General features: G+C 28.2%; 3 protein-coding genes across 3 annotated transcripts in view; 2 read left to right on the forward strand and 1 right to left on the reverse strand.

Annotated features, from left to right (window-relative positions):
- Nucleotides 1-1316, forward strand: part of LOC142334220 (facilitated trehalose transporter Tret1-like) — a 37418-nt gene extending 36102 nt beyond the window's left edge. The window contains exon 8 of the mRNA XM_075382070.1: nucleotides 39-1316. Coding sequence (XP_075238185.1) covers nucleotides 39-341 — 303 coding nt within the window. The 3' untranslated portion in view covers nucleotides 342-1316. The remainder of the gene's footprint in view (nucleotides 1-38) is intronic.
- LOC142334222 (uncharacterized) lies at nucleotides 1043-12123 on the reverse strand. The gene is made up of 2 exons (XM_075382072.1): nucleotides 11991-12123; nucleotides 1043-1791 (listed from the first exon to the last, which is right to left on the reverse strand). Exons 1-2 carry the CDS (start codon nucleotides 12100-12102, stop codon nucleotides 1112-1114), a joined length of 792 nt encoding a protein of 263 aa, XP_075238187.1. The 5' UTR covers nucleotides 12103-12123; the 3' UTR covers nucleotides 1043-1111.
- A 157-nt stretch (nucleotides 12124-12280) lies between these two features.
- Nucleotides 12281-14225, forward strand: part of LOC142334221 (short-chain specific acyl-CoA dehydrogenase, mitochondrial-like) — a 67724-nt gene continuing 65779 nt past the window's right edge. The window contains exon 1 of the mRNA XM_075382071.1: nucleotides 12281-12420. Coding sequence (XP_075238186.1) covers nucleotides 12354-12420 — 67 coding nt within the window. The 5' untranslated portion in view covers nucleotides 12281-12353. The remainder of the gene's footprint in view (nucleotides 12421-14225) is intronic.

Below are 14225 nucleotides of genomic sequence, written 5' to 3' on the forward strand. Positions count from 1 at the left end.
AAAAAAAATCAAGTATTAAATTATTTCTTTTTTTATAGGTAAGAGGTATTATTGGTGGAATGACAACATGTGTTGCACACTTCAGCATCTTCCTTGTTGTAAAGACATATCCTAGTCTACAACATTTAATAAGCAAACATGGGGTGTTTTGGTCTTACGGTACAGTTTCACTATTAGGTACCATATTCTTTTACTTCTGTCTACCAGAAACAAAAGGAAGAACATTACAAGAGATTGAAGATTATTTCTCTGGCAGGATAAAATCACTTAAGCCTCAAAAAAATATAAATAATAATAAACCTTCAGTACTTGTGGCTAAAAAAGGAGATATTTTACCATAATTTTACAGAGATTCTTTTAAATGATACCTCGACTTTGCTTTATAAATAGCATAGATTAAAAAAAGTACATTTAAAAAACAGCTTTTTTTATGTTAAAAATTTTAAAAACATTTCAGTATCTTAATGTAATGTAATTACTAATAATAGTATAATTTAGTAATAAGTTTAAATGTGATAAAATGAGTGTTCTTAAAGACTTTATTGATGACAAATGTAAGACTGAAAAAAAATCAATACCTAAGAGCGCTAGATAAACACAGTAGAAAGCTTAAGTAATTATATACATATATATATATATATATATATATATATATATATATACTATAAGTAAGTACTTAGTTTCTAATGAAAGAGTATTATTTTTTTTACTATAATTTAAAGTTAATTGGTATTTTCTTCAGCAACAAGACATGAGTAAAATTAGCAATTACTAAGAAAATAATTTAAGTGCAAAACAAACTTCATTTTAGATGTAAATATATGAAAAATTATTACTTGTAAATATTAAGGCTAGTGATAGCATTAATAGAATGTATATATACACATATTTTTTTAAAAGGATAATTTGTTCCAAATGTACAGTTTAAATAAAATAAAATATACTATTAATCATATAACCGGGCTTTAATTTTGTGATATTAAAAAAACAATACTTTCATTCCATAAGTAAATATTTTTATACTAAAAAATAAATACAAAACTTACAACGTCTAGCATTATTTATTTATTTCCTAATTCATTGATAAATGACATTAAAATTTTTTAAAGATTTAGTTATAATCAGATGCATTTGTATTCATATTTTTTCTTCTTTCTATTTTATCTTTAATTTTCTGCATTTTATTCTTTTTTAATTCTATTAAGTCCCTGATGATAAACTCAGGTAAACGTTTTCCTTTCCACCTCTTTGGGATAATAACCTCATTTGCTTTTTTTATTTTCTGTGAAGCATAAAGAACTGGATCAAATTTTTCTGCTGCTTTAATTTTTGTCATTAACTCTGCATTAAAAAGTTTCTCTTTCAACATCTTCCTTTTAAGTCTCAATTTAGCTCTCACAAATTTCATTTTTTTTCTTAGCTTCTTCAATTTATGGATTCTCATCTTTCTTTTCCTAATGACTATCATTCTTACAGCATGTTTTTCTTCTTGATAATGTGGTTTTGGTTCCTCTATTTCCTTTTCAGGAACTCTGTCTTCATAACGTATATTTGACTTAATAACAGGTAAATCGATTCTCATGTTTTTATGAATAGCCATTGGTTTGTCTAATATCTGTAATCGAGTACAAGACAATTGAAAAATATTATTATTTACAGACGACACTCTTTTATCATCTAATAATAATGAAGGAATAAATTTGTGTATTTGTGGTGAGACTGAAGATGTAACAACTTTTGATGAAACTGAATGCATACCTCTAGATGAAGAATAACAGTTTGATATTAAGCCTGAAAAAAAAACGAGACTTTGATTAAGAGAATAATAATTATACAAACTTATTACACTGAAATATCATTTCACATAATAACTGTAGTTAATTATTTATAAAGACTTCTAATAATTAACCTGTTTAAAAGAAAAAATAGACAAGCTGTGAAATTTGTCACTCAATTATTAAAGAAAAAGGTAACAGATGATCATAAAATCTTGCTTCTTATTTCCTCCATAAATTGTTTATAACCTGCAAAGCAAAAGTAGCTCGAGATAAAGACTCATAAGAAAAAATTGGATTGGAAAACAAAGCATACCTTATAAACTGGAAAATTCTTAACAGGTACATCATAACCAAATCAACACCTTAAGTCTTACCACTTTTAGAAATTAGTAAGTAAAATCTGACTACACAAAAAATTAACTGGGAATAGGAGCATTGTGAAATTTAAACAAACTAAATTATCACTTTTGTGAATTATATACACTTTTAAAATTTTGTCTCCAGTAGGTTTATTATAGTGGTGCATGGGAAGAAAAATATAACAATAACAAACAATTACTATTAAACACTTTGGGACCCTTGTTTGAGTTGAATTCAAATGACTGCATTTAATGTTGTAACCCTCAAACTTGATTCGAATGACATTTCATCCACATAGTACACAATAATCTGATCTTATTTGTTACTGCTGAGAAATAAAAATTCTTTGTAAAAAAAATCATAGAACTACTCAGATTTGCAACTATTTTGATCAATGTTTACCAAAGGTTAGTTTTTGCAATGAAATTTTGTTTCATTATACACTGAGCATAAAAAAAGCAGCAGAACTTACACTATAACTCATTTCAAAATATTTATATCTATATGTTATACATACAATTAAAGTATGAAAATTGATATATTTTTAAAATATCAGAGCCAGCCTAGATGATACTGAGCCAGGCTAGATCATGTTATTCATCTAGGATTTTCATCTATTCTTTTAATTCTCCCACTTTTAAAGTCAGTCTGTGTCTAAAATTCCAAATACTTATTTTTGATTTTAATTTTTGTATGATGATGAGCCAGGCTAGGTTTTTATCATTCTGTTACAAAAATACCAATATATTCTGTAATTACGTAAATATTATCATCTTAATAAAAATAAAGATGCCATTTATAAATTTCAATAAAAGCTATTTCTTTAACACAAATGTCTGTAAAAATCTTCTTCTCTGAGTACGAGTTCCAGCAATTTCTACAGATATTTATTGAAACATTTTTATTAAAAAAACAAAAAGCACCTTGTATAACTTATTTTCAAACCAAATACTTGTATGTAAAGATAAATGTAAAGCTACACAATTAACTGTACATCCAAGCTGAACTAGATTATCAAGAGAAAACCAAACATAACAATAAAAATCAGTTTTAATAGATGGTAATTGGAGATTTAAGGATGCTGCTATGACAAAACATAAGCTTCACTGAAACATACAACCGATTCCAAATCCAGAAAAAAAACTAAATTTAATCATATTATACATGAAAAAATAAATTTATATAATACAGCTCATCATTATAATATAGAACAATCCTAACAGTGGCCCTGTATAGATCTATTAAGATAACTTTAGACCTTACAATCCTAGTTTAACTTTGGAATATGGAGATTTATTCCTTCAAACTGAACTTTTAAATAACTTATGGTTGATGGAAACTTTTAAAACATAACTACTACAGATGGTACAATGAAAAGAAAATCTACTACTGATAGAAACAGTAATGCTATTTATTTAAAGATTCTGAAGAAACCAAACTGTCATGAAAGAAGGGATTGGTAAACCGAAAATTAAAATTAAAATAAAAAATAAGTATTTGGAATTTTAAACACAGACTTTCTTTAAAAGAGGGAGAATTAAAAGAATAGATGAAAATCCTAGATGAACAAAAAATCTTATTTTGGCACTTCAAAAAACTAGGATTTTTAAAGGAAAAGCAGAGAAACATCTGCTTCATAAAAAGTGGTAAATGGATGTTAACAACTGAAGAAGAATTTTACCAGTGACATATAAAATTTTATCTCAACCAGAATAGAAGGCAAATCGATAATGAACTAGGGAATATCCAGAATGCCAATATTAAAATATTTAGGAAATAAAAAAATATTAGAATATTTAAGAAAGCCAAATCATATGCAAACAGGTTTTGAATTTAAAATTAATCATCAGTTATAAAATCAACATAAACAAAAATTTTGTAATTATTTTTTTTTTTTAGACTCTTAGAAAGCTTACAGACTATTGACAGAAAATAATTATTTGGTATTTTGGAAGAATTTGGGGTAGAATATAAGAATAGTGAATAAACAAACTTTAATGAATACAAAAACTAAAACATCATAAGTACATAAGTTGTGTTGTTAGCTGAACATGTCATTATCCAGTGTATTCTCTTACCTTGTCAAGTTGTATATTCACAATACAGTATTTTTTTCCATTCCATTGTGTTAAAACAATTTTAAAAATTTTGATAGAATGACAACAGGGAAGATAAAACAATAAATCTGAGCGACATCAAACAAATCAATCAGTTTTAATTCAATTTCTCTATTTTAATGTAATATTTTTTAACAGTAACAGAAAAGAAATTACTGTAGACATGCCCATTGTTTTTGAGTTTGTTCAACAATTAGTGAATGCTCCTTACATACGTGAAGCCTCATCCCCAGACAATACCTACAATATGAGTGCTCTCAATTGGAGAAGGCTTCCAAACAAAACATTTGATTTTTATGATGATTATGATGATAACTAACCATCAAGGAAACTCACCGATGTTAATGTCTTCTGTGGATGCCTCAGGCAAACACAAGCTACATTTTTTAATGGTGGGAAAATTCAAACCCTTACCCATTTAAAAATATTAAAAATAAATTTGCCAATCTATTTCATGACCCAAAACTGCTTGGGTTTCTCATGAAGAGTGTTCCTAAAGATTAACCCCTTAAGAGATTTCTGAGGGATAATTGCTGCAAAAGATTTTACTGGTAGCTGAGAATGCTCCTGGACACTCATTGAAAAACCAATGAAAGTTAATAAAGATGGTTGTTATAATACAGATGATTATATAGATTGTTTTTGTCTAAAAATGTAACATCACTGCTACAACTAGTGACTTCACACATCATCAAAATAATTAAACTCTATTAAAAAAAGCAGTTACTTATGGATGTTGTAAACACACCATATCATAACTCTCTTAAATAAATATAATTGCAAGAATGTAGTGATGAACGTAGCATATGTGTGACAAGTTGCACCCCTGTAATAATCATTAAATTAAGTATTAGAAAAAAGCTGCAGCAATCGGTTCCTATTCTTCTACAAACAACTGCAACCTAAGTAAACATCAGAGATCTGATCCCCAAAAAAAATAACATCAGGGCTACAATCATATTATTTTGTTCAATGGATGAAGTCTCAAATACCAGTCATAATTCCAACTAACTCCATCTTTGCTGAAGATTTGAAACAGCGGGTGAGAAAGGGTATCTTAAATGTTAATCTCATAGACCAGGAAATCAAAAGTAATGATATACAACTCACTAGATGATAATTTCAGCCATGATGTTTGCTGAGCAACCTAATACAACAATACAGTCTACTGTTATTATTTTATTTCAGAGAGCAGAGTTGCAAGGTACAGATCCAGAAGATATATGGTGTTAAAAAACTTAAAGAAAAATGTATGAATGATTTTTTCAAGTGAAAAAACAGAAGCAAAGCTGACTTTTTCAAGAAAAAGTAAAATGCATTAAGGAAATTTTTAAACCTTATTTCATGTAATTTTTAATTTAGTGTAGTTTTTTCTTCTAATAGGCTAAATACTTTTGAACTAATAACAAACTGATAATAATTTTTTGGAAAGTAGGAAAACTAACTAATTATATGCATATCTACCAAATTATAAATGTTTAATTCTGCTAAGTAAAACATATTCTAAAACTAATTTATTTTTCATTATGTATTCTTTTAATGTTTCTTAAGTTACAACTACACAATATTTAAATTGAAATAAACTATTAGGCACAAGAATAACTTTTAAAACTATGCTAAATAATTTCATCTGTATAGTAGCTGCCATGTAACGGTGAGCTTGGATGATGCAACATCAATGCTATACTATTGATCTATGAAGCATTGGCACACCATGATTAGTCAACTCTTACTAGCATAAACATGATGCATGATATATTTGGTAGTAATCGTCACCCCTCCAAGCTCGCTGTTACTTGGTGATGACTGTACAATTAATGAAAGATTCTGAATCCATTACACTACTTTTAGTAATCCAAATTTTTTGATAACCTGATAACATTCCAGCCCTTAGCTGGTTGGATTGGCAAGATTAAGCTGTAATGAAATTTTTATGTTTCTATAATGTTATGAGTTTTACAATAGCTTGTTTACTACAAACAACCAAAATAAAAAAAAAAAAAATTTTCACAGTGAAAAATCAGTATAAAATCTTTAAAACATTGCATTTACATAAAATTAAATTTGTTATAGAAAAAACTGCAAATGGCCAGAACAATAGTATTTTATAGTCAATATGATAAATTTCAAGGAAATGATCATCAATAAGTAGGATTGATTAAAGGCTGAATGACTTGAGCACAATATTTAATTAGGGGTATTATTGAGAAAATATGTCAATAAATAGCTAAGAAAATTGCATCTCAACAGTAAAATATAATATCAATACCTACCTGGTTACCAGATTTAGCTACCTGGTTTTTGTTTTTTATCTCTGTCAAGTACTACTTTTCTATTTCTTCAGAAAGGATTTTTTTTAATACAGATAACATTTAGTAAATATATAGAGATAATGTTAATGAATACAGATAACATTCAATAAATGAATTTAGTAATATTAAAATAATATTACTATCTCACTTACTGAAATAATGAACTATTCTGTTTTATACAATAATTGCTGATCTCTGTGGTGGAGTGGTAGTGTCTCAGCTTTGCATCCAAAGGTCCTGGGGTCAAATCTCAGTCATGTTGCAAGGCATTTTTTGCAGGCTACAAAACCTCATTATAATCCATTGTTAACAGTAAGTGATAAGTGTTTTTACTGTACAAATAAATAGATCATTTCTTTTTTTTTTTTAGAAATCAATTTAAAATAATAAATTAAACTTTGTAAATAATATTGAAATCCATTATTTTCAACAATATATCAATAAACCATACCACAAAAAATAACGTATCATCTTAGTAGACTTCTAAATGATTTAATGATAATGTTGAGTAAATGAAGATTAAAAGAATATACAGCAACTGAAAATATACAATATGAACGACATAAATTCATAATATATATATATATATAAAAAAATGAAACTTAGTTATAAAATAAAATATAATTCTAAATTTATAATTAAGTAGATAAGTATTGTAATATGTGGAGAACAAAACTGAAAAAACCCTTTACATAAGAACAACAAACAGAAACTTTAAAAAACGTTTTTAGAAAAATCTAATATGAATATGATAAAGAAAGCACACAAATATAATGAAAAAAATTAAAATATTCTTATTACATTAGGAAAGGTAAAGACAATGTCAAGCACTAAAAAACATCAACAGTAACAAAGTAAACCCTGGATGCCTAAAAAAATATATAATAAAAGACAGTAATGAAAATATTTAATGAACAAGTAACATTTGAACTTGATGACTGGCTTAAGGAACTAATATGTTTCAATTAAATCATTGAGATTTTTTAATAATAGTTTAATTATGTACAATAGATTATATTAATAGAACAGCTAATTTTATTTCAGAATTACTAATTAAACATATATCTGTATGATTTTAATAATTTATTTTTAGCCCTCATAAGAAGCAAAAATCTTTGTAAAAGTAGCCAACCAAAATATGAAAAGGAAATAAGAAAATGAATTCTAACAAATAAATTAGTTGAGGGTGACCAAAGTTTGCAGTATAGATCAAAAACTTGGATAAAAAGCTTAAAAAAATGGGAAAAGGGCAATGGAAATCAAGAACATGATTCGACATAAGATCGATTATAATTTTAAAAAAATACTGAAATTTATGGGCTTTTTAATGATGTAGATATAAAAGGAGGATTAAAATGCTACAACATGTATTGAAAAGGGATAATGGAAGAAGGTATATGAAGTAAAACCTGCAGAAGAATACCAGTGAGAAGACCTGTTACCAAAAAGAGCAGACAATCTTAAGGCCCATAGATGGAAGTTTAATGTAAAAGTTAATTTAAAGAGAGTGGAGGAGACAGTCACTAATAGGGAAGGTTAAAAAATTAGGCAATTAACCAATTACAGTTAGTATGGCTAGCAAGGTAAGGTAAAATTTTCAGCAATTTTTGTAAAAACATCTTTTGACAATATGAATTCAGGGTTCACTATCCTTTCTGAAGAAGGAGGAAAGTTCTATAGTAATTTATAGTTTTTGTTATTTAGCAAAAATCTGAAGGAAACAGCATTATAAAGCCAATAGTAATATAAATAACTTAACAAATTTTTTTAATTTTTCTACCCTTCTGTAAAAACAGGTTAGGACTGATAAACCCACCAGGTTAGATTAGTGGTGAACACATCTTCCCAAATCAACTAATTTGAAAGTCGAGAGTTACAGCGTTCAAGCCCTAGTAAAGACAATTACTTTTATATGGATTTGAATACTAGATCATGGTTACCGGTGTTCTTTGGTGGTTGGATTTTGATTAAACACACATCTCAGGAATGGTTGAACTGAGACTGTATCAGACAACACTTTATTTATACTCATACATATCATCCTCATCCTTTGAAGTAACACCTGAACAATAATTCCTGGAGGCTAAACAGAAAAAGAAAGAAGGTTAGGACTGCTAACCTAAGCTGGATAATCCACCTAATTTAAAATAAATCGAAACTGTGGCTAAAATATGAATTATACAACACTTTTTTATTTTTTAATCTGTTTTAATTTTTTTCATGTACAATTTTCACTGAAAAATGAGAAAAAATGTTATTTAAGATGATATTAGCTAATTTGATTTCTAATAATCACAGATACCAATGACTATCTCTAGTTTCTATCCCGTATTAAAATGTAAAAACAGGCCTAATTAATTTTTGAAGTGGGATAAGATTAAGCGATTCATTTTCAGATACATACTAACAGTAATTTTTTAGTAACCAGACTAAAGATAATCTGCGTATTTTCATTTTATGATTTATAGTGGCTACCACCACTGAACTACTGAAAAAAATGTATCAGCTGGTTGAATATTGAAAATACAAAGCAATAACTTTTGAGTGTTATGCAACCAATTCAATTATTAAGAGCCTGAAGTTGGAGCACCATTATCTGTTATTGGAGACTGAACCTTTTCCGTAAAATCTCATTTACTTCTCTGCAAGTGATCTTTTCCCTGAAGTAAAGTGACAGAAAAAAGTCACAGAATTGTGAGCGAAAGTGAAGAAGTGTGGTGAATGGCCTGATAGGCCAAAAATTAAATATTGAAATCTATACTATTATATAAAAAGGAAGAGGGTTTTAGTTTGTTTGGGATAAACAAAAAAATTACTGATCATTTGCAACCAAATTTTTACCCGTGTTTCTTGGCATAACTGAGAAGGTTTTTGGACATATTTCATCTCAAAAAAAAAAAAAATGCATAGATATTTACCTTTTAACACATTTCGCCGTAATATTATGCAGCAAGTATTGCATTACAATGTGTTTTTCCATCAGATTCTGCACTCTTAACAACTGCAATTTGTACTAAAAGGTCTTAGACTAAATATAGTACGGTTTAAAATGTTTTTCCTCTACAATTATTATTATACAATGAATAATAATCAAGTCTGAAAGAAACAAAACATTTCTTATTCTTTTCGTGTTTCACCTGATCAACTGTTCCACAGTTTGATTTTCATACTCATTTGATTTGTAGTTTCTTGGTTATATTTTCGTATATGAACATTTTAGTGATTTTCTACTGATTTATGGAGTTCGTGTTTTTACTTTAGTTTAGTTTTTTCTTAAGAAAGATGTGGTAATAATGCTTAGTTTTGTTTCCTTTTTTACATCAGGTGTTTGCATAATGTTTTCTTGTTTTAGTTTATGGTTTTAAGGTTATAAAATAGTTATTTATCATAATGCATTTTATTATTAAGAAAAATTACAAGATAAATTAAACCATGTCAGGTGCAAATATAAGCAAACATTTGAACAATGTTAAAATTGAACTATTGTTGGATAACAAGCATCTTCTATTTCCAAATGATTTGATGTTGAACATTTTTATTTTAATCAATTTTATACAGATAGTGAAGATGAATCTGATGATATATTGACAAATTTAGGTTCTGAGGATGCAGTTCATGTATGGTAAGTGTCAATGATGATAATTTTGTTTTGGAAGATATGGAAAATTTTTCTACTAATACTTAGGAATTTATATGTGATCTTGGACCATTAGTGAATTTTAACATAAATTTTTAGAGGTAAGAGCGCAATTTATATATATATAATGTATTTTCATAAGTTATATAATTATATTGAAATCTTTCTACTGGTATCATGAATATAAAACGAAATACATGCAGTTAAAGTTCAAAAGCACAATCGGCTGACAATTAACAAAATAATCCATGGAGTTAGGGGATATTAATCATCAACATAATTAATGGGTTAATCTATGTAGTAGTGGAGATTTGCCAGTTGAACCACAAACTTCATGAATTCAATTAATGAACTGTGAATCTATCATTGCATGAGCTGGGTTTGAACTGAATGATTTGAAGCAATAATATTACAAAAATAATCAAATTAAATTTACGTTAAATAAATTAAAAAAATCTCTGTTTAACCATACTGGGCTTCCTGTGGGGACTATATGTGAAGCCATCGAGTGATAAGGTATGCAAGCACCTCGTGGGAGGCTAGACCATTCATCAAGATTAAATGGTAACAAACCAGGTGCCCCTGGGGAGCTGTTTTGAGAAGTGCAATAGGGTGCTCTTATAATATCAGCAAACAATCATTCGATCTTCAAAACTCAAACAGGGTATTTGTTACTAGGTTGCAGGCTAACTTGCATTAGGTACACTCTCGATCTAACAGATCACGGTTATTTGGAAATGTATATATATATATAAAGTTTGTCTGTTATTGCATCATGCGAGAACAAATTGATCGATTCTTTCAATTTTGTAGGATACATTCATATTCGTGTTATCCAAGGGAATGTTTTAAGCCATCGATCGAGACCCTACCCCGATGAGGATGAAGTTGTGAATTACAGATATTTATTAAGGAAAAAATAGATTAATCCTTTTATTTATTATTATATTTCTGCCACCATAGCAAAGAAACAAGTAATGAATTTTTCATTGTCAAAGGTGTATGTACCTTAGAACTATATTCTATCTTTTGTAATTTAGTTTCTTTTTCAGGTTTCTAAAAAGTCTGAATACTATAATTATTATTTATCAGTATTATTCTCACAAACATGAGGATAATGCACAATGCAGGGTGCCAGGAGTGGCCCCCTCTGGCTAGATGGGAATGGCGACTGAAGCATGCTATGTGGGTGTCCAGGGCACTGGTTCCCCTGAAAAATTGGGTATGGCAAGTGAAGCGAGCTCTGTGGCCATGGGGTAAGCCCCTTGGAGCCCCTAAGTTGGCTTCAGGGTCCAGGTTCTGGCTAGATGGGCCAACTAGTCATAAATAACAATGAGGTATAAAAGGTAACTTCTACTTTATCTAAGCTTCCACTGATGTGAAACAAGTTCAAATAATTTTAAAAAAATCAGCTTAAAAATGAATCTAATATCAAATTTCATCTTATAGTTCGATACTAATTCAGTTTATTCTGTACTTAAAAGTATCTACTTTAAAGCAAATGTACAAAAATTTAATTCTATGCAAAACAACCAATTTTTGGCATATCCTGAAAATACTAACCTCCTTGTAGAATGTGCAACCTAAAAAATAAAAGCTTGTTCAAGAAAACAATTACCGTTACCTAAAATGAGACGATTGGAACAGATAGTACTAAACGACGGTAATATCAATGTCACGAATAAAGTTAAAATTTTTCAAAAACGTTTAAACTAAGGCAAATCAAATTTAATGAACTGTGCACATGTATTTCGTTAAGTTAAAAAACAAAATCATGTAATCTTACCTTTCAGGCTAACTATTCGACAACCAACAATACTCATTCTGACAGCCATTTCAAACGTAACAGAAAAATTTTTAAATGTGTAACGAGTGTTCAATAAACATATAACCAACATAAACAACTTCAGCGAAATAATTCTTTTGCACTACTTCATGATTACAAAACCTGATGTTTTTCAGTACATAACAGCTGATTCTGTTCCTTATTTCCGTTCCTCATTCAGTAATTGATCAATTGCAATAGAGAAGTTACGGTGATTTAATGTTAAATTGGTGTAGTGAGTGATAATGTAATAGTTTACTTTAAAACTGGTGATAGTAGTGACTGGAGTGTTAGAGAAAGATTGTGTGTTTTTGTCATTTAAAAATGACCCAAAACTGTTATTATACTCTTCGTGCTACTACTAGAATTCTTGGCATATTTTATGGAAATGGTAAGGAGTTTAGCTGTCAATCATCTATCTGTATTTAACTTATGAACACCATGATTGTTGATAATAATTTATTTTTTTTTTGTATGTAGTTTAATAGATCGAATATCCATCAGTAGTTGCGTACAGCGAAATTTGGATTACTGTCTTTACAACCACACGAGCCACATATCTCGATAATGTATGTTCATATATATATATATATATATATATATATATATATATATATCCCATTAGTAGCGTATTCTTGACTTAATTTCGACATTTTATCTATTAAAGAAAAAGAAGCCGATTTTTCATATAGGGTCCCCTTGAAACTATATTGTAATATAACTTTTTAACATATTTTTACAAACCTACATTTCTGATGAGTCGTTTTTTTCATACTTTTGACTGTCTTCAGATTTGTGGTGCAATGAGTTAATTAGTCTCTGCAGTTTTAATGAATGTGTAATTTTATTAAGGAAATAGTACATAAAATAATTAAAACCCATCATTCCCTTGTGGTTTAAACTCATGTGTGTAATGTGATTTAACATTCAAAATAAAAGTAATCATCCTTCACCAAACTACTGATTTTGCATTGCAGCTTAAGTTATCAAAACAGAATGAAACCACTTATTATAAACTTATCACCTTGAAGGCTGGATTAAACAAGTAAATGATTTATTCTAACAGAGGATTGATTACATAAATTTATTTAAATGTGATTATGTAAACAAATGCATTACAAGTTTTTAAATAAAACAGTAATGTTATAGAATATAGAATAATAGTTTATTGGTAGTGAGCTAAAACAGAAATGGAGAAAACTGAATTGATATGCTAGAGGAAATTCTATTTTAGCGGTGAAAAAAAAAACATGATTTATAACATTTGATAATTATTTGATACAAATGATAGATGCAATTTTAACTAAGGAAATGATGTTCACATACTGTTGAAAATTTGATTTTTTTTCTTCTGGTTATTGTTGATATTAATGTTTTGACTAACCAATAAATGTTGTGGACAGGTTGCATTTGTAAAGAAATATTTCAAAATGAAAAAATTTTATTCACCTTTCTCAGTTTTATACCAGAATTCATGTAAATTAACTGACTCCATTGTTAAATATACAAATATGGTCTAAGGGTTTTTATTAGAAGATATTCAGTTGGGTCAAGCATTCTCCAAATTATAAAATCTTATCCCTTTTCAGCAGTGCACAGGGAATGATAATTTTTAGATTATACTGTTTAGGTTATGATAATTTTTTTAGGTTTTAGCTGTTTAAAATCAGTTACCTCTGTTGTTGATGTACTGGTACTTTCAAGCAGAGTAATGATGAATAATAAATATAGAAAAAGTTTCTCACTTTTGAATTAATATGGCTTCATAACATTATTCATACATAGGATTTACCACTAACCTATAACAATTAAACAGCCATGAGACAGATTTCAGAGTCACCTATCAGAGCATTTCTAGACCAATACCAAAGAGCGAGGAGGATGATCACACCAAAGTACAACATTTAACACCAAGTTTTTCATTTGTATGATGTAATATGATTTGTTCCCTATACACCATTAGTATAGAATAGTATTGCAAATTTATTCACATAGTTAGCATTATTTGTAACGGCTTGAATATTCTTAATAAAAATTTATTAAAAAAAAAAACAATTGGTGACCACCAGGGAAATGACATATTTGATATAATTTTTATTGGTTTCAATTAATATCATTTTAAATAACCTATCTTCTTAAAAACAGGACAACATAAATAAATTACGAAGTAAAGCAACTTGTTCAGTTATGTTTGTT

Source organism: Lycorma delicatula, chromosome 1 (assembly GCF_047948215.1).
Source record: "Lycorma delicatula isolate Av1 chromosome 1, ASM4794821v1, whole genome shotgun sequence".
NCBI classification, from domain to species: domain Eukaryota; kingdom Metazoa; phylum Arthropoda; class Insecta; order Hemiptera; family Fulgoridae; genus Lycorma; species Lycorma delicatula.